The sequence below is a fragment of the Salvia hispanica genome, chromosome 4, assembly GCF_023119035.1.
Source record: "Salvia hispanica cultivar TCC Black 2014 chromosome 4, UniMelb_Shisp_WGS_1.0, whole genome shotgun sequence".
Taxonomy (NCBI): Eukaryota; Viridiplantae; Streptophyta; class Magnoliopsida; order Lamiales; family Lamiaceae; genus Salvia; species Salvia hispanica.
In genome coordinates this window covers 32,667,327-32,689,364 of record NC_062968.1, presented here as the reverse complement: position 1 = coordinate 32,689,364, position 22,038 = coordinate 32,667,327, and the positions used below count along the sequence as shown (strand labels likewise).

The 22,038-nt window shown below is 38.1% G+C and overlaps 1 protein-coding gene and 2 pseudogenes across 1 annotated transcript; all 3 read left to right on the top strand.

The window, feature by feature from the left end:
- The first annotated feature begins 1,751 nt into the window (after positions 1 to 1,751).
- LOC125220925 lies at positions 1,752 to 5,364 on the top strand (annotated as a pseudogene).
- Positions 5,365 to 5,449: 85 nt separating this feature from the next.
- Positions 5,450 to 21,652, top strand: LOC125220924 (annotated as a pseudogene).
- On the top strand, positions 7,960 to 10,127 carry LOC125224329. Its single transcript, XM_048127713.1, has 3 exons — positions 7,960 to 8,658; positions 8,744 to 8,969; positions 9,080 to 10,127. The coding sequence occupies exons 1-3, from the start codon at positions 8,128 to 8,130 to the stop codon at positions 9,166 to 9,168; spliced, it is 846 nt and encodes a 281-aa protein (XP_047983670.1). The 5' UTR covers positions 7,960 to 8,127; the 3' UTR covers positions 9,169 to 10,127.
- Positions 21,653 to 22,038: the final 386 nt, after the last annotated feature.

Sequence of the window (22,038 nt, the reverse complement as noted above, 5' to 3'; positions counted from 1 at the left end):
AAATAGGAATACTAGTAGATCATGAGACTAGAACAATCCCTTCTCTTTTTTTTCTTTCTTTCTTTCTTTCTTGTTTTGTCTTCTGGATACAGCTGGGGAATTTATAGCCGGCAGTTGGGGTTTGGGAGTTAGTTGTAAATATCACGAGATTTATGTAATCTTGAAGATTTTCGAGGTTAATGGTCGAGGCCTCTCTGTCTTTTCCTGCTTATATAGTTTGCATTATAAGCTTTAAGATATGATTGAACAGTGATGTCCTCATCTGGGAGAACATGTACACATTCCGGATGCCTAGAGGAATTGTATTAATAATGTTGAGATTGTAATTGCTTGTCCTGTTGAGCTGAATGCGTGGACAGTGCCTGTAACTGGTAACAGAAGATTAACTCTCTTGTTTGCCAATACGAAATTGTTTTGTGCATGTCAGATGAATTATAACACGAGACTGGAAAGGAGAGATGCCGGGTAGTTACTTGCAGGTCCTGTTGTGCATCACGGGCCCTCGCCCCTATAGGCTCGAGGTATTACAAGATTAGAGATACGAATGAGCTTTAAAGATGTTTGTTAAAACGAATCAACCCTTAGTGAAAGAGTCACTAGTAGTACCGGTATGAAAATATCACCAAATCCGCCTGATTAAGGGAATTTTGAGTAGCATCGGATAACATCTTCTACACTTCAAACACCACGAGCTACCTACAAGAAAGAACCAATAACAAAGTTGTAAGGCATCAAGGATTCTACTGCCTATAAAACTTTATATGCTGCTTCACTTCTGACATTCAAATAATCCAAGGAACGACGGAGATCAGGTCAAATAAGTGTATGTTTCACTTTTTTTTGCTATAAGTTGAAAAAAATAAATCAAAGTAACTGTATTTTTGGAACATGACTCGTTCCATTAAATATGAAATATTTGATTTTCGGCATGTGATTTTATGTAGTGTTGTTTTGTGAGTTAATCCAGAAAAATTAAAGTAAAATAGAAGAGTAAATATATTATTTCTATTTTAGGAAATATTTCATTTTTAATGGAACAATCTAAAAAATAAATAGTATATTACCCTATAGCGACCGCCACGAATCCACAAATAACAATTAGGCAATTACTTTTATTTTGATATACTAGTATCTCTTAAAATTATGCTATTTTTTTAGATGTGATTTATTTTTTATTAATAATATTTGAAGTTTTTAATTTCTCTCTTAGTTACTGATTGTATATTAACTCCTTACCATTTCAAAAGTAGTGTTTTGAAGCAACTTGGATCACCTACAACTTTTCCGAATAATTATACGGATAGGGGGGGAGGGATGGAACATGGAAGTAGTACTAATAATTATATGGGCGGGGATGCGATTAAATGAAAACTCTAAATATTGTACAAACTCAAAACTATGATCTGGACTATTGAAAAATGTCAACCGATCGCAAAAAAACATCAACGGGAAAATGTCAACAGAATTTCAACGGTAGTTAATGATTGATGTTGTGTTGATACTGTGTTGACATTAAAATCTTAAAATTTTACACTGTGTTGATATTGTGTTGAAATTGTGTTGAGTAGTTTTGAGTTTGTACAATATATAAGTTTGCATTTTATCCCTATACGATACTGCAAATTTCTTTGAAATAGAATCGCGGTTTAGACGTCGGAAACGCGATTTAGCAACGAAATGGTTTGGGAAATCGGATTGGAAGCCACGATTTGATGATTTAATCTGTATGAGAAAAACAGCAAACCGGCAAGATGATGGTGGATCTGAGCTCCTTCTCAGAGGAGAAATTCGATCCTAAGAAATGGATAAACGGCGCCGTACAGCAGCGCCACCCGCAGGATCCCGTCGAGAAGCATCTCGTCGATCTCGAGAGATGGTGTCAGAGGAGATCGCCGCCTCTCTCGAAGAACAGAGCTCCGCCGCGCTCCTCCGCGTCCCCCGTGCCTCCCGCGACGTCATCCGCCTCCGTGACGACGCGCTCTCCCTCCGCTCATCCGTCGCCACCATTCTCATCTCGCTCAAGAAGGTGCTCTGCTTTCTGTCTCGCATCACAACAATGTCGCTGGAAATAATGTTTCTCATCCTGAAATTCAGAATTAGACATGAAATGTATTCGGATGAATGCGAAATTTGTTTCACTCAAATGAAAAAGGTTACGGAGTTAATGCAGGCTTATAATAATTAGTTTGGAACTAGTAACATACTGATAATCAGAGATACGGAGTTAGTTGAAGGTGCCATTTAAGTATGAATTCGTAAAATCAGAGTATTTTGTTTACTGATTTAGAATGATTACACATGAGTCCAGTGCATAAGGAGTAATAGGAATAGTTAATTTTATGCCTGGAATTGTTTGCTAATATGTTCTCAAGTACTAGTTACTTAGTGTGACGTTTTGTGTCAATCGGAGTAGTTAATGTTATGCCTTAAATTGTTTGCTATGATCAATGTCTAGAGGTGCTAGTATTGTTATTGCAATGAATCGTGTGCTGGGTGAGTCCAGTTTGATAATATTTTCAAGAGGTGTTCGAAAAATGTTTTATTATTCAGAAACCCGGCCTGTTGGAATTTATTCCAGAATAATAAATAAAGATTTTGAACTAGACAACTCTTGGAAAAAGATATTAATTAATTAAAGTCAAATAGCAAACTTAAATTAATTAATGGATACTTATATCTTAAACACGGGAAATAATAAATTAAAGAGGCAAAGCCCGAATTACTCGTAATTTGGGATTGGACGGGCAATCAATATTATTTTACTGTAGTGGCTGATAATAATATTCCTTTGGACTTATATTAAATTGGGGCTCAATTTAATTAGTAAAAGTCCAACAGGTTTGGCCCAAGTCCAACCTCCATGGATCCCTAATCTGGCCCACCATAACTCAATATAAAAGGAGATTAGAAAGGAGACTTATGGATTAAAGGTATTTTTATCCTTATTTTATGGATTTAGATAGTTTAAATTCTATCTAGATAAATCCTAGATAAATTGGGATAGTAATAATTAATTTTATTTGTCTTATGGATTTATATAGATTTGATTCTGAATAAATCCTACATAGACTAGATAAATTAATTAATTATATTTGGATTTTAGCCTTATTTTATGGATTTAGATATATTTAATTATATCTAGATAAATCCTAGATAAATTTGGATAATAATTAATTTTATTGTCTTATGGATTTATATAGATTTAATTCTATGTGAATAAATCTTAGATAGACTAAGATAAATTTTAATTATGTTTATCCATATCTTGTAGATATTGATAGATTCAATTTTTGTTGGTTGGATCTTTATTATCTTTTGTCTTGTGTTGATAAATTGAAAATCAATCTCACAAAAATAGTTAGATCAAGCATCATTAAATGGGTAATCCTTGGGAAATGGATCATAAAATACATGGATCCACATCAACTACACAATTTAACTAGGAGTTTTGCCAGGAATATTCTACTTGTATTTTCAGATTCAAATCAGCATGTGTTGTTGGAGACACTGAAGGCGGTCTACTTGCCATATGAAGCCTTCAAACAAAGGTAGTCTTATTTTTTCTTATTGTAATTACTCCGCATTCTTCACACATTTATGATGGGATAGTATTAGAACTGTTTTTCCACACCTCTGTTCCTTGGTGTGATTTGGTATTTGTTTTGAGTTAAGAAGACAATTTCATATAGTGGAAACTCTTTTTCGGTAGAGGTTCTTGATTTTATTTATTTTTTATTCTGGGTATTGTTGTGTGTGGAGGATGCTTCTTGTTATGTGTGATGGACACTAAACAATCGATTTCTTTATTATAATTAACTCCTATAATTTCTCATGTAGGTATGGGCAAATGGAGCGAGGTGTGCTGTCTTGGGGCATTGTTGAACTTGATCTTAGGGGAGTTAGTACTCGCATTATTGGTGTCCAGGGAGTCGAACTCAGTGAAACAGTGAGAAGAATGGAAGAGTCCATCCCACAAGTCATTCTACTTCTTGAAGCTTCCACCGAAAGATGCATTAATTTTACTGGTGGTTCTGAGTTAGATGACTAATCCTAGCCCTAGACGATGTAACATTACAGTATATCACCATCCTTCAGGGTAACCTGAAAGCACTAAGAGCAGTGTGTGGGGTGGATGTAGCCGCGGATAACATTGTAGGAAAGAAAGAAACTGGATCTGATAGGAAATATGCAGCTTTGCATGCACGTAAAATTGATTTTAGTTCCAATGAGGAGGAATGGTCTTTTGTTCAGGGTGCTTTGCAGATTCTCACCGTTGCAGATTGCGTCACAAGCCGAATTTCAGTTTTTGAAGCTTCATTGAAGTCCACACTTACTCGACTGAGCACTAATCTGTCTTTCTCCGTGTATGGTTCAAATCTTGACCATAACCAATCACATTTGGATGACAATGATGGAATTGGGGGCTCTTCAACAACAGGAAAAGCTTCCTTGGATGTTGCAGCTCTATGGCTTGTTGATGTTATTGAAAAAGCTCGAAAACTATTTAGCCTCTTAGAGCAGGTACATACATTATTCCCTTATTCGTAAGATTCAAGGGAAACAACTTTTTGGTGCCACCCTATATTATATTTTCCAACAGAAACTGATCATAAATCATTTGATCTAATTACTTAATGACTGATACATCCTGGGCTCACGAGTCTTAACGAGTTTCTCTTGGTTCTTGCAGTCAAAAGATCCCCGATTCCACGCTCTTCCACTGGCTTCTCAAAGAGTAGCAGCCTTTTCAGAGGCAGTTAATGAGCTAGTATACGATGTACTCATACTAAAAGTGAGACAACACTTCAATGGTTTGTCTAATCTACCGATATGGTCTTCTGTTGAAGAGGCAAGCGCTTACCCTGTTCCAAGCTTTAGCGCCTATCCTCAGTCATACGTGAACAACGTGGGTGAATACCTTCTTACTCTGCCCCAACAGCTAGAGCCCCTTGCCGAGGGAATTTCCAACAGTGACTCCAATGCTGAGGAGGCACAGTTTTTCGCAACCGAATGGATGTTCAAGGTAACTAAGCTCACTAATTTACTTTATACTCCAATGTTGAACCCGATCATGTGAACATGTAGGTTGGTGAGGGAGCTAGTGCTCTTTATATAGAGCAGCTGCGCGAGATCCAGAAGATAACAGATCGAGGAGCTCAGCAGCTAGCAGTGGATATCGAGTACTTGAGCAACGTGCTGTCAGCTCTATCGATGCCAACACCACAAGTTCTTGCCCCGTTTCACACATGCTTCTCAGCACCAAGGGATCAGCTCAAGGATGTTGTCAAATCGGATTCAGGAAATCAGCTAGATCTTCCCACAGCTAACCTTGTGCGTAAGATGCGAGGAGTCAGGCTTGATTAGGGCCTATCTCCCAGCTCGCTTCAGCGATGAACTCATCTCCCTCCCAAATCCTATACAAATATTCGTATTGTAGTGTACTGGAAAAATGGAAAATGAGATTGTAAAAATGCCAATATTTGTTTTTGTTTTGTAAAAATGCCAATATTCCTAAGACCACGAAGGTCTTTATAAGCTTCCAATCATGCGTTTCTTGCCCTTAATTATATATCCATTAGAATGTTCTAGTAGATGATTTCCTCAAGACTTCTATTTATAGAAGGCTGTTTTGACAATCATAATACATACATTCTAATTTATGTTAGTTCTAATAGACAATATGATCGAATAAATCCTGGCACAACGATAGCGAGAAGACTATTCTCTTTGGGCATAACCCATTGTCATTGTCTAGCCATTTGAGATCCACATTTACACTTGCAAAGATACTTGCTCCCACCGACTGACACAGCCTGTAGGTAGTATTGCAAGTCTTGTAAAACATGTTGTCTATCTTAGATTGTAATATGGAATCTATCACCTTTTCAAAGATGATTATCCAAATTAACCAATACTACATTGTAGTTAAAGGGATTATGTTCAAGTTAATCTAAGACTGAGTCTTACGACACTCTTAGACCCATGAACTTTTAATATTTTACATATTTTTTCATATACTATTAAATGAATTATTTCATTGTTACTACATTGATAAAATGTTTCAGAAAATTTAACGAAAAAAATAAGTTAAGAAAGAATAGCACAATGGATAAAGAAAAGGCTAAAAATTAAATTATAGAATGATTAAATAAAAATCTATTTGAAAAATCATATAATGCTATTTAAGTTATCAAATTATTTTACAATTAAATATAATAATTTAGTTATGTAGTGTGTTAATTAATACTGATAATTTAAATTACTGACTTTTTAATTAATTGTTTTAAAAATTTAAACGACAAGAATGATTTTGATTGAAAATTTTTTAAATTCATTACTCTAGTGCATGATTAAGTTTATCTCCAATTAACATATATGCATTTAGATAAGAATAACTAATTTGGTTAAATTTTCCTTAATTAGGTATATATCTATTTAATACTATAATGTTAGGGTAAATTAGTCACAATGTAAATTATATGTATAGAAAAAATACATAAGGGTATTATGGCTTGAAGACATTATGTCTCTAAATCACTACTCTTTATAGAATTAATTCTATTTAGAAAATATCCTAGTAGATTTAGATAATTAAATTTATCTCTATCTTATAGATATTAATAGATTTAAATCAATTTAAAATATATCTTAGTAGATTGAGATAATTATTAATCCAGTAATGTTATTATCTTTTGGGTTTAAGATAGATTTAGTTCTATCTAGTTAAATCCTATTTGAATTAATTAATATTAATTCTAGTTTATCCTAATTTTATGGATATAAATAGATTTATTCTATTTAGAAAATATCCTAGATAAATTTGGATAAAGATAATACAAGATAATCCTTATCTAATTGGATTTTGATAATATTAGTTTTATCTAGTATAAATCCAAATAGAGTTGATATATCCTAGTTTCTTATTCTAAATATTCTAAGATTTGTTTAATCTTAGAATGATTGGATTTTATCTTCATCTTATGGATTTGGATAAATTTGTTTCTATCCTTAAATATCCTAGTATGATTTAGATAATGATAATCCAAGATCAGTTTTATCTTGAATTTTAGGATTTGATTTTATTTTTATAAAATCTAGAATAATCCTAAGTGGATTTAGATAGATTAAATTCTATCTAGGTAAATCCTAAATTAATTTGGATAACCTTTATCCAAGATAAATTTATCTAATCCGAAATTTTTATTTTGGAATAAGATAAGGAATTAATTATTTTATTAAATCTCCCTAGATTTATTAAATAATTTAAATAATTATCAAGTGTGATTAATTACCATGGATTAAATGGATTTATCTATTTATTTGGTGTTAATCTGCTTTAAGTGGATTATCTGCCTTATCCGCTTAATTGATAATTATGCAAAAACCATGTTTAAAATGACTAAGCGATAATTACAACAGTGCGTTGTATATGGTCTCCATAAATTGGTCTATATTTGAAGTAGTTTCTAATATTATCGCGACCCACCTTAGTGGGAACAATAATCCTACGAAATAGCAAGTTCATTAGATTAGACTTCTTAACAGTAAATTGTTTAAACTAGAAGCATGTTTCTAATATTATCGCGACCCACCCTAGTGGGAGCCATAATCCTACGAAATTGCAAGTTCATTTGTTTAAACTTATTTATAAGATAGCTATGGAATTTTGTTAGTGGCGTACGACCTTCCCTAGAAGGAGTTTTGCCCGAAATATTCTACTTGTATTTTCAGACTCAAATCAGCATGTGTTGTTGGAGACACTGAAGGCGGTCTACTTGCCATATGAAGCCTTCAAACAAAGGTATTCTTATTTTTTCTTATTGTAATTACTCCGCATTCTTCACACATTTATGATGGGATAGTATTAGAACTGTTTTTCCACACCTTTGTTCCTTGGTGTGATTTGGTAGTTGTTTTGAGTTAAGAAGACAATTTCATGGTGGAAACTCTTTTTCGGTAGAGGTTCTTGATTTTATTTATTTTTTATTCTGGGTATTGTTGTGTGTGGAGGATGCTTCTTGTTATGTGTGATGGCCACTAAACAATTGATTTCTTTATTATAATTTCTCCTGTAATTTTGTCGAATACCGGACTTTATGTTTATGAATTGTTGAAGACGTGTACAGGATGAGAACACCAACAACAAAGTATGCCAGCATAGTCATGATGCTGGAAGACATTCTGCAATTATATCGGATTGAGTCCACAGTACTAGTACAACGTTACATCAAGGCTCGTACGAAACGTGCGCGACGTAGGATTGTAGAACAGGCCAGACAGTACAACATTATCAATAAGGTTCCCAGGCAACTAGATCACTTGGACAGACTCATTCATCTAACGGATGTAGATTGCATAGATAACCTACAAATGGACCGCAACACATTTGGAAAGTTGTGTCGTATTCTGGCAGGTCTGGGGGGTTTACAAATTGGTAAATGCCTAGGGATCGAAGAACAGGTTGCGATATTTGTTGGTGTTCTGGCGCATCACACAAAAAATCGGATTGTTCGTTTTAGTTTTACGCGATCTGGATCCACGGTATCCTATTACGTTAATAAAGTTTTAGGAGTCGTGCTTAGCCTTCATGACATATTGTTTTCTAAGCCTACCCCGGTACCGGAGGACTGCAATGACCATAGATGGAAATGGTTCGAGGTTAGTTCAGTGTGTGAACTCATCTCATTATGATATTGTTGTTACTTGTGTACCATTGTGTTTGATGCATTATATTTGTGTCCAGGGTTGCCTAGGTGCTCTTGATGGAACACACATCAACGTCTTGGTCAACAACAGCGATAAACCATGGTATCGCACGCGGAAAGGGTCTATTGCCACCAATGTGCTAGCTGTATGCGACCGAGACATGCAGTTCGTGTTTATCCTACCCGGATGGGAGGGGTCCGCGGGGGATTCTCGTGTGCTAAGGGATGCGGTGTCCAGACAGGATAGCTTCAGAGTTCCCCAAGGTCAATATAATCAAAGAACTGTATCCATTTATCATTAAATATATCATGTTTGCAATACATCAATCAATTATATATCCATTGCAGTTCTTCTTAGGTGTATTTTTCTCCAGGTTGCTATTATTTATGCGACAACGCATATGCTAACTGCAACGGCTTCTTAACTCCTTACAAAGGCGTACGCTATCATCTGAAGGAATAGGGGGTTGGAGATCAAACTCCACAAGATCCCAAAGAACTGTTTAACATGCGTCATAGCAAGGCTAGGAATGTTATCGAACGAGCCTTTGCGGTGCTTAAGATGCGTTGGGGGATTTTGCGAAGTGCATCATTTTACCCAATACAAACCCAGATTAGATTGATCATGGCTTGTTTCCTTCTACATAATTTCATTCGGCGTGAGATGAGTGTCGATCCCTTAGAAGACGCCCTCGCGGGAGATGCTTCTACAAACATCCATGATGATAATCATGTCGCACACCAATACATTGATGTTGTGGAACCTTCGCAAGAGTGGACTGCACTGCGTGATACCATGGCCATGAACATGTGGAATAGTAGATAGAATGAAATTAGTAATTTATTAATGCTTGTTATGAACTTGTGGGATTTATGTACTACTACCAATACCAGACTATTTGATGTGATGCTTTTTCCATTCTGTGTCGTTATGCATTTGTGTATGGTCACGTACAATACTGAGCTTGTTGCCTTTATCTCAGCAAATGTCGCAATACATTGGCAACACTGATGGCATTCCCGAGTGTGGATGCGGATCGGGGAAGATGGACATGCGTCGTGCAGGTAAAACTGCAATGAATGCTAGAAGGTATTATCTCAAATGCCCCGCAAATTTCAACCACCGTGGTTCATTTATCTGGTGTGATGAGTATATCAGAGGTATGCGAGCAATGCCTACACTTGATGACCGTGGAGACACTCTACAATTTGGTAAGGAACGTGCACATTTGGATGTTGGGGAAGACGTTGCAATCGGATGTCGCCACTGCAGCGTCACTACCACAACACTTGATGTGAAGACCCTCATCTTAATTGGTTTCTTGGGATCCTCTTGCTTGTATTTGGAATTTTAATAGGCAAGCTTATGTAACATGTCGCCAACTTTCACCTAACTGACTTCAGCCCTTTGGACATCTTGTGGAGTATTTTGTATATATATGTAAGATCGATTTGAAGACATAAGACCCTCTCTATTTTGTATATATGTAAATATATTTTGTTGGAGTTTAATGAAAGGATGGGATGAAATTTAAATTTGCACAGAGGAAAGCTTTCAACAATGTGTCTTGATGGAGTTGATTAGAAGATGAAGTGATTCGAAAAAGCTGTAAATAATAAATACAATTTGAAAAGTCAACTTTTATAAAGTAGATTTGTAAATTACTTGCATATATAACATTTTATATACGTATTGAACTATTTTGAATTCTTTGTTTTTTAAATATTCTACTCTCTCCGTTCCATAGTAATAGAGGACTTTCATTTTGCACACTTGTTTTGAAAAAATAATTATAAATAGTTAAAGTGGAGAAAAAATAAAGGAAGAGAAAGAATAATATAGAGAAGAATCTTATCTATAATATTTTCTCTCTTACTTTACTTTTTCTCCACTTTAATTATTTATAATTATTTTTTCAAAACGAGTGCGCAAAATGAAATGCCTCTATTACTATGGAACGGAGAGAGTAATATTTTGATGGAAACTAAACCTCTCCAAAATAATTTAGCCTTATACAGTAGACAAAACGTTTTTTTTTTAAAAAAATAGGCAACGAGTTGTTTTTTAAATCTTTTCCAATTGCTCAATAATGTTACAGCCCCTACTATAATTTATTTCTGCGTCCGCCACTGCATGGATCACCGCTGAATCAATGGTATTAATAATCTACATTTGCAAATATTTTTTCGCTACTGAACATAGTTCTTTGTTTCTAGAGTTGGACGAAAATTGAGTTGGTCAAGAAATACAACTTAGCAATATGATGTGGTATCTCCACTCAATGAAAATGTGACAAATGGAGAGCCATATATGAATATTAACAAATGTAAATTTTAATCTACTCACAACAATACATTATGATAGTGTAAAATATTATTTCCCCCGCAAATTGATAGGGAATAATTAATAGTTTTTAGTAGTTAATTTTTTTCTTAATCACATGTAAGAAATTCGAGAGTTTTTTAAAATTTTTATGAAATACTATTAAATATTCTTTGTAGCATATAGTTAAAATTCTAAATTATGAATGGATTAATATCTTCATTATAAGATCTACGTAGTCAATTATTATTAAATCCATTATCCATGATGATGAAAGAATGCATATTTTCTCCTACAGTTTACCCCAAATAAAATGCTACAAGAATGCTACGAATTTTTATTCATTCCCCGTCATCAGTACGAAGCTGTTATCCATTTTGTGGCCTCATTTGGCATTGTGCCGCCATTAATCCACGTTCCATCAGCAACTAGTAGTTGGAAAGATTGAGCAGAGATGTAATTAGTAATGATGGTAGATATATGTCAATCCTAGTAATCAATGGTTGATAAATCTTCTATTTAAGAAGTAGTAGCACGGTCTATTATGATATCCCACACCTTACATTCTCTCTTCTATTTGCTACTAATATGATTATCCCTGCCCAAGCAGCCTACTTGTACTATGGTAATTGGTTGGCTGAGGTCGATGAGATCGTGTTAAACACGATCATCAAGCTCAAACAAGAAACACGGTGGATGCTCCCAGATTTTCCACACTTGTTCTTCATGACAGCACAAAAGGAGTTGCAGTCAAACACCCGGCACCAGTTCAGTGAGGTGGAGATCAAGCAGCGAATGGATTTCATGAAACTTAGGTATAAAACATTCAACCAGGTGCAGGCTGAAGGTGCTTCTTGGGACGTCGGGTGATGTGGACCCATGTATTGTAAGGTCCGTTTTCCAAGGATTTACCCAATTTGGATGCTTGATCTAGGTATTTTTTTTGTGATAATTGATTTTCTATTTTATCAATAAAGGGCAACCCAACAAGAAATAAGGAAGCTAAGATAAACAAGAAGGAAATAACATTGGATAGGGTGGAAATTGAGATACATAGTCATTGATGAAGCAAGCTAAGACACTTACAACATAACTAACATGCATCCATGGCTAGATCTTCAAGGGAACCACAAACCTCAAAGCATACCTCTACTTGATCCATGCTTGAACTAGCAATTGATGGAAATCCCATGCTTGAACTAGCAATTGATGGATTCAAGCAACCTAAATCTAGGAATTGGATAGAAACCCTCTCCAAGAGGAAACAAAGCTCTCAAGCATCTAATTTCATCAAAGTCTAAGGAAAAGAAATGACATCAAGAGGTATTTATACTATGGGTCCAAAAATAGAAAGTTGGCCCACAAAATCTAAAAATCGGCATAATCGCCCGGTCGGGCGTTTTTCACATGCCAAAATGCCCGGCCCGGGCGTTTTCCCTGTCCCCGGGCGATTTTCACAAGCGAAACGCCCGGTCGGGCGTTTTTCCCGAAGCTCCCGGCCTTCTCTGCGCGACTTCCGTAAAACCGCCATAACTCCCTCATTCGGACTCCGATTGGGATGTGCAAGATACCCACGCGAAGCCGTTTCCAAGACGAAGACAATGGTGGTAGTTTCATAGCTTTCGGATGTCATCTCAATAGGACGATTTCCAGTTGAATCCAACTGTAGTTGAAATCCTTGACGCACGGCTTCCATGATCGTATCATCCTCCCCTTCTTGGAAAGGATTTGTCCTCAAATCCGAGCCGTCTCTATTCATTGCCTCATCGGGAATCCCTCTAGCTTTGTTGGACCATTGGCTTGTCTTCTCTTTCATCCTTGGGCCCCAATCAACCCATGGCTCACGCCGAAATGAAGACCCTTGACGTCGAGCACTCGTGGTCATATCATCCTCCCCTTCTTGGAAAGGATTTGCCCTCAAATCCGGGTTCCGTACACCTATAAAATAGCACGAGATCAAATCAAATATCCAAGTAGGATGATAGAGATTAAGACCACTAACGACTCTAATAGAAGTCACCATACCACGACGGTGGACACACTCTAACAAGCTCAAAACTAATACATAAGCTATGTTGAAACAAATACCTAGGCAATCTTTTACATTGAAGTCCCAAACAAAACCATGTGATGCATAGTCTTTGACAAAATGACAATAAAAGATACCAACCCCACTAAACGGCTTGATTGTCATGCAATGAAAACAAGTATTATGCCAGACACAAGCTTCACACAATTTGACTCTTTTTGCCTCAAACATTTCCATATTATCTATACCCATGTCCTTCAACATCTTCACAAAAGATTTGACATTCTCATCAAGACAAGGCATATACAAGAAAGGGTCCTCATATGGTGCAAAATGGAAAGTTATCAAGAGAGGCCTAAGCACAAAAATCTTATTCTCACGTTCATGCAACGAACAATCATTTTCAATCATTAACACACCATTCTTGCTCAAATAAGAAGTTCTCTTCCACAAATTGACAAACTCTTGGTCAGAATATAGAGGAGGTTTATGATAATTCACATTAAGTTTGCAAGAAAGTGTCTCAACCAACAAACCAAGTTTATTACAAGGGATCTCACTCAATTGTCCCAACAATTTCAAGAAATGATCAAAAATATATGAGCAATGCATCCATATACCTTCATGCACAACATGTAGAGTAAGAACAACATCATGCATGGGGAACTTATGAGAAGCAACATCAAGTATCAAGAGAAATGTTTCCAAATTACCCCCACACAAATGCTCCAACAATTTTAAAATAATACCACAAACATGAGAACGATGCAATTTTATGTCATTAATCACAACACCATCCACAAGAGACATATGAGTGGAAAAATCCTTCACAAAACGGCCATAGAACACTCCAATCCCATTGAAGGGTTTAACCACTTTGCAATGAAGACATAGCAAACACCAAGTTCTAAAGTCATTATCCATGTTACTCTTCTTGGTCTTACTATCCTCACCCACATACACATGAAGCTCAAAATTACCAACAAATGAAAGCTTAGGCATCTTAGCATGCAAGGAAGTCACTCCAACATTCAAGGTAGAAGCCACAAGAGAAATGTCATGTCTCTCAATGCTTGATTTTACCAAGAAAGGATCAATATATGGTGCAAAGGTAGATTTAGCATTCAAAGTTTCAAGCTCATGAGACCACTTTTTACACAAGACATCAATAACAAATTTATCAACACAAAGGGGCTTCTTTAATATAATCTCATTCAATGAAACATCACAAGGAGATAAGGATAGTGCACTTGAACCTTGGGCAAGGAGTTCATCCACTTGCCCTCGTTCCTCTTGTTCCTTCTCCGGGTGAGTAGTTTCCAAGCCATGTACAACATGATGCCTCACTTCCATGCCTTCAATTAAATTTCCTACAAATTCATGAACACAAAAAGACATAGAAGAAGTGTTAGTGGGTAAGGGTTTAGTTTCCTCACCAAGGGCAAGAGGCAAAGGATCATTTGGTGCCCACCCAAGGTTGACCTTAGAATCTAACAAGCACCCTTTACTCACTTGTGCTTGTGGTTTTTCTCTCATTTGATATTTTTCTTTTCTCTCACCCCCACCACTCTCTCTTGACTTTTGCACCTCACACTCTTGTCTTTTATCACGCTCTCTTGGCTTTTTAGACTCACATTCACTCTCAAGCCTTTTCTCTCTCTCTCGTTCTTTTTCTCTACTAATTTGGATTAAGCTCATCGAAGAGGAGACATTTCCACATACATCAAGAGACTTATGTGATAAATGGAAAGAAGAGGGTGTAGCCAAATTACTTGATGAGTTACCTCTTTGGTTTGTGTCAACACCACCATGTGGGTAGGTAGGCCTCAATCGAGCTCTATATGAGACTTCTTCTTCAATTGGCCTCTCAAACCCCTTATGGCTAACTTGATCTCTCACCCTCCTAGAATACCACTCTCCATGAGACTTGGGAGCTCTTTTCCCACTATATCCTCTATCAAGCCCATCTCCATGGTACCTTGATTCATAGTCACCTTTAAAACGGCCATGGGCACCATTTCTTCTCCCAAACCGATCATTCTCCATGTGATTGACTCTATTTCTATCATTCCCCCTTTGCCATCCCTCATACACCACTTCTTCCATCATCTCCTCCGGGGCAACATTAGGTAGATGGTTGCCCCTAGGAGTAGGAGTCCTAGATGTGCGGCCTCCCTTCAAGGTGTTGAACTCTTCAACTAGGGTGTATTGAGCGGCAATCATACGATCCTCGGACTCCTTCATTCGTGCCTCCATCCGGGTGTCTCTTTCTCTAATCTCAAGTTTGAAATCCGCCATCATTTGAGCCATCATGCTCACAAGGTCCCCCTCGGATGTAGGATGGATCATGCTTGTTTCCTCCCCTTCCGCACTTGTCCCCGCCATTTTGTTGGACCGGGTGCGAGGAGGCATAGAGTAAGCACCTACAAATCAAACAAACTCTAGGAACTAGTCCTAGAGGTTAGTAATAAAAGAAAATAGAATTTAAGAAGATGAACTCAACCTTGATGTCCCAAACCCCCTCAAATCACTCCCCAATAACTCTCGACAAAGGCTTAGAATATTGTGAGAAAGGTGGATTCACTCACACTCACAACTCCAATTCCAAGATTTAAGTGCTTGAGGTGGATCAATCAAGGTATACTCCTTGGCAAACAAAATTCAAGAAGACAAAGCCATAAACACATATTAGCAAGATGCAAGTCAAAGAAAAACAAACAAGAGGTGAAACTTTTGCTGAAATCTGGCTGATCTTTATGATTTTTTTTGGTATTGATTCCCACGCCCAATTTGGATGAATTTTGGTGGATAGATTCCCAAACAAGTATAGATCAAGGTAAAAATGGCCATATATAGTCAGATTTGATAATTGGATAGGTTTTGTATGGTTTTCCCCAACTATGCCAAAACAGGGCAATGATGTTAATCTCCACGGTTAACTAGGCAAATGAAAGAATTATTTGATGAAATTATGCAGGTACATAGGTAACATAACATAGATCATACAAACCAAATTTCAGCTTAATCTAAGCACAATTGATCAATCCGATCATCCCAACAAAACAGAGCAAAAACAAAGGACAAAAGGAAAAATAACCCAACCCAAAGCAACAATAGATCAAACACCTAGTGGGTACTAGGCTCTAGATACCAAATGATGTGGACCCATGTATTGTAAGGTCCATTTCCCAAGGATTTACCCAATTTGGATGCTTGATCTAGGTATTTTTTTTGTGAGAATTGATTTTCTATTTTATCAATAAAGGGCAACCCAACAAGAAATAAGGAAGCTAAGATAAACAAGAAGGAAATAACATTGGATAGGGTGGAAATTGAGATACATAGTCATTGATGAAGCAAGCTAAGACACTTACAACATAACTAACATGCATCCATGGCTAGATCTTCAAGGGAACCACAAACCTCAAAGCATACCTCTACTTGATCCATGCTTGAACTAGCAATTGATGGAAATCCCATGCTTGAACTAGCAATTGATGGATTCAAGCAACCTAAATCTAGGAATTGGATAGAAACCCTCTCCAAGAGGAAACAAAGCTCTCAAGCATCTAATTTCATCAAAGTCTTAGGAAAAGAAATGACATCAAGAGGTATTTATACCATGGGTCCAAAAATAGAAAGTTGGCCCACAAAATCTAAAAAACGGCATAATCGCCCGGTCGGGCGTTTTTCACATGCCAAAATGCCCGGCCCGGGCGTTTTCCCTGTCCCCGGGCGATTTTCACAAGCGAAACGCCCGGTCGGGCGTTTTTCCCGAAGCTCCCGGCCTTCTCTGCGCGACTTCCGTAAAACCGCCATAACTCCCTCATTCGGACTCCGATTGGGATGTGCAGGATACCAACGCGAAGCCGTTTCCAAGACGAAGACAATAGTGGTAGTATCATAGCTTTCGGATGTCATCTCAATAGGGGCACAATACTTGCGGGCCAATGATGACCTATGGGAAAAGATATTCAAGGTATGCATACTTCACTGTGGTATTTATGTAGCCGAACCAAAAACTCAACTATGTTTCTGTTGCAGAAAACTCCTTTCGCAGGGGCATACTACCACCGAGATGACCCCCATTTCTCGAAGCTCGCTTGCTTGTACGGAATGGACAATGTGAAGAAGGAAGGAGAAACTTAAGTCATTGTCATCTCCGACCAGACAGAGAAGATCTCTGACGGTGAGCCGAGCTGCTACGAGCTTGTTGCTTGCGACACAGAGGTGAACTCACCCTGTGTTTTCCCACCTCGTACAGTTCGTCGCAAGCTCTTTGTCGACGAGGTCGTGGCCCCTACTGATCGGGAGTCCTCTACTGAACTTGGTGTATATTTCATTGACTTAGGCCCCAATGGCAAATTGCGCCCAAGGTTTGAGAGGGGAAGGGACTTGCCTAGCAAACCCGAAGGAGACCAAGGCAAAGCTGGCCCTTCAACTCGCTCACCAAACACGAGTTTAGTTGCATCCAATTCTCCGAAGCAATGGTGGCCGCACAACTTCAAGCGACCACCATTTTAGTGGGCCTAATATGAGCGTGGGTATCCCCTGTGTTTGGGCTCATAAATATAGTTATGTAAGCCGTTCACTTTGGCAAAAACATCAAGGGGATATATATTTTGTATTAGGTAGTAACAACGCTCATCTTATAGCTGGGGAAGCATAGTATGGTTTTACCCCTGTAGTGGTACTTTGTCGGGTTGTATGCTCGATTGTTTATGTGGTGTTTTAATTTTTGCAACTTAGGATTGGTGTGTAGTTGGTGCGTTGCTACATTGTTGTTGTTAATAGCGTTGTTAAGTATTTTGTATATCACAATGCCTTCTATTACGACTATGCAAACACCTCATTTATCAGACTTGAAGGGAAAACACTCTGTCAATATGAAGGTCAGTATGCATCTTACACATACATCCAAACACCAGAATGAAATACCATAATATACATATCATTAGTAGGTTCATTTTACATAGATTGGATGCACTCACAAGTGAGCATACCGTCAAAATGGCAACCAAATTGCAAACTAAGTTCAACCGACAATAATACCCAAGGTTTACCTAGCAAAAACCCAAAATATGCATCATAAAATATACGCCTAATTAAACAACAAGGCCATCAAAACACGCTGATCTTCATACAGTCAAGCCCCCTTCTGTTTGTCCTCGATTAGTTTCAGCAGGTATCCAAGACGTGCGGTCTTCTGCATTTCCATAAAGATCTCCATCCGCTGCGGCTTGTCACCTAGGATGTTACAAAGCTCATACCTTTGGTCGAGAGTTAGCCCGTCGACGTCGCACAGCTTAGCAAAGACAAGACATCTTGCCTAGCCTGTCCCAAATCAAACTCGTACCTGATCCGAGTCGAGATCACCTCCAAGCGAGAGTTTGTCTCAGCGTGCAGAGTAGCTAGAAACTCCATGAGTGCATCATCCGATCCAGCGACTTTTCTTTTCTTGCTAGCGTTAGACTTGGTAGTTGATGTTTGCTTTCTGATACTATTTCCTGAGCTCATATCCTGATTGTCCATCGTCTCTGATGGAGGTACCAACCTGTCTGCTTCAATGTCATCGAGGCTTGGGTTGTAGTCATTTTCATTTACCTCACTGTGTGCGCCTGTCTGTCTCCGTAGGATCTCAGCCGCTTGTTTTACCTGCTCCGCCCCCCACCACTCGCACGGTCCTTACCAAATATCATCTTCCACATTTCCCATAACGGCCACGACTTATGGCACATAAACTTGGCGTCCTTATCGGCCTACATCAACGGCATCAAGCAATGTGAATTAGTCTCTGTAAAGTTGCTACGAATAAATACAGAAATTATTTAGTAATCATTACCAGGACGATTGCTTCCCATTGATCGTCATCGCATTCAATCCGGTATTCATTATCAGAATTGAACCCCACTCCACTCCTTCCGAGTATAGCTCTCATGCTACCGTAGTTCTTCTTCCAAGCTTGTAGTTTAGAAGTTACATGAGGATTGCCTTTGATGTCGGTGTTTGGAAATTCCTTCCGGATAGCATCCTCGATCTTTCCTAAATACCCAGTCCGGAAGCCATTGTCACTTTTCCATCCCCTAGAGACCAGATCCAGCAAACATGTAGCGAGGATTTCTTCCTCTCGAACGGTCCAAATCCTACGAGATCGGTCACCTTTACGATATTTCCTTCGAGAAGGTAGAGGGATACCTAACTCCGAAGTTACAAGTCAACCAAAATACAACAAGGTTCATGTCAAACTTTCAGATACAATTCCTTGAAACCATGTATATCTCTGGATTAATGCAGCAACTTACCTTCTGAGGGATTTCCGGTTGAGCGAACAGAATGTTCTCTTCCACTCTCGGCCATAACTCCTACAGCAAACAAACAGCACAAATCGTTTCAAGCTCAAAAACATCATTGTAATAACTAACCGTACAGTCTATTCCACTGTCGATTCGAAGACATAAAACCCAAACTACACCAAAACACATCGTGCATCTTATTCAACCAACAAATATTTGGAAAACATCGATTCACGGCACAAGTATGACTAAACGTCGCCTAGGAAGAGTATTTACCTCCTCTTGCAGCTCCTTTTTATTGAAGGGTGTGGGTATAGTGCTTTACGCAGTCGTGAATTTGAATAGCCAAATTTCCCCAATTTGCCGCCCATAAATTGAAGAGGACGAGGAGTCCAATTGATTTGAATTTGTAGAGGGCATAAAAGTCATTTCGTAATATACATTGTTTATTTGTTTATACACAAAATGAATTAATGGACCAATTCTGGGCCCAAAACGAAGAAAGCAAACGCCAGAACACATTTCAGTAGTTGTGGGCCCTACACATTTAATTCTGCTCAAGAAATATATCTGCCAAACCCATATTTGAAGAACCGAACAAATCCTTATTGTAATTACTCCGCATTCTTCACACATTTATGATGGGATAGTATTAGAACTGTTTTTCCACACCTATGTTCCTTGGTGTGATTTGGTAGTTGTTTTGAGTTAAGAAGACAATTTCATATGGTGGAAACTCTTTTTCGGTAGAGGTTCTTGATTTTATTTATTTTTTATTCTGGGTATTGTTGTGTGTGGAGGATGCTTCTTGTTATGTGTGATGGACACTAAACAATTGATTTCTTTATTATAATTAACTCCTATAATTTCTCATGTAGGTATGGGCAAATGGAGCGAGGTGTGCTGTCTTGGGGCATTGCTGAACTTGATCTTAGGGGTGTTATTACTCGCATTATTGGTGTCCAGGGAGTTGAACTCAGTGAAACAGTGAAGATGAACTAATTCTAGCCCTAGACGATGTAACATTACAGTATATCACCATCCTTCAGGGTAACCTGAAAGCACTAAGAGCAGTGTGTGGGGTGGATGTAGCCGCGGATAACATTGTAGGAAAGAAAGAAACTGGATCTGATAGGAAAGATGCAGCTTCGCATGCACGTAAAATTGATTTTAGTTCCAATGAGGAGGAATGGTCTTTTGTTCAGGGTGCTTTGCAGATTCTCACCGTTGCAGATTGCGTCACAAGCCGAATTTCAGTTTTTGAAGCTTCATTGAAGTCCACACTTACTCGACTGAGCACTAATCTGTCTTTCTCCGTGTATGGTTCAAATCTTGACCATAACCAATCACATTTTGATGACAATGATGGAATTGGGGGCTCTTCAACAGCAGGAAAAGGTTCCTTGGATGTTGCAGCTCTATGGCTTGTTGATGTTCCTGAAAAAGCTCGAAAACTATTTAGCCTCTTAGAGCAGGTACATACATCATTCCCTTATTCGTAAGATTCAGGGAAACAACTTTTTGGTGCCACCCTATATTATATTTTCCAACAGAAACTGATCATAAATCATTTGATTTAATTACTTAATGACTGATACATCCTGGGCTCACGAGTCTTAACGAGTTTCTCTTGGTTCTTGCAGTCAAAAGATCCCCGATTCCACGCTCTTCCACTAGCTTCTCAAAGAGTAGCAGCCTTTTCAGAGGCAGTTAATGAGCTAGTATACGATGTACTCATACTAAAAGTGAGACAACACTTCAATGGTTTGTCTAATCTACCGATATGGTCTTCTGTTGAAGAGGCAAGCGCTTACCCTGTTCCAAGCTTTAGCGCCTATCCTCAGTCATACGTGAACAACGTGGGTGAATACCTTCTTACTCTGCCCCAACAGCTAGAGCCCCTTGCCGAGGGAATTTCCAACAGTGACTCCAATGCTGAGGAGGCACAGTTTTTCGCAACCGAATGGATGTTCAAGGTAACTAAGCTCACTAATTTACTTTAATACTCCAATGTTGAACCCGATCATGTGAACGTGTAGGTTGGTGAGGGAGCTGGTGCTCTTTATATAGAACAGCTCCGCGGGATCGAGGAGCTCAGCAGCTAGCAGTGGATATCGAGTACTTGAGCAACGTGCTGTCAGCTCTATCGATGCCAACACCACCAGTTCTTGCCATGTTTCACACATGCTTCTCAGCACCAAGGGATCAGCTCAAGGATGTTGTCAAATCGGATTCAGGAAATCAGCTAGATCTTCCCACAGCTAACCTTGTGTGTAAGATGCGAGGAGTCAGGCTTGATTAGGGCCTATCTCCCAGCTCGCTTCAGCGATGAACTCATCTCCCTCCCAAATCCTATACAAATATTCGTATTGTAGTGTACTGGAAAAATGGAAAATGAGATTGTAAAAATGCCAATATTGTGGTAGCTTCGTCGAAAATAAGTTTTTTTTTTTGTTTTTGTTCAGAGAGAGAGATTGATAGGGTTGAGAAATGGTATTTACTATACTGAGTACTACCATTTCGCAGCAGTATTAAATTAATTCAAGTAATCATGCAGTCCAGAGGCCGGGAGATAAAAGATCTTTGTTAAAAAGTAAAATGAGAAAAATAAAACTCAAGAGCTCTTGAAGACTACATTGTGATTGATTTGAATTGTTCTTTGTGATACATTGTACATGGTTTTGATCT

Coding starts and splice junctions, on each gene's coding strand:
- LOC125224329 (XM_048127713.1), top strand. CDS start 8,128: ATGAGAACACCAACAACAAAGTATGCCAGCATAGTCATGATGCTGGAA. Junction 8,659..8,743: donor ATAGATGGAAATGGTTCGAG/GTTAGTTCAGTG, acceptor ATTTGTGTCCAG/GGTTGCCTAGGTGCTCTTGA. Junction 8,970..9,079: donor TAGCTTCAGAGTTCCCCAAG/GTCAATATAATC, acceptor ATTTTTCTCCAG/GTTGCTATTATTTATGCGAC.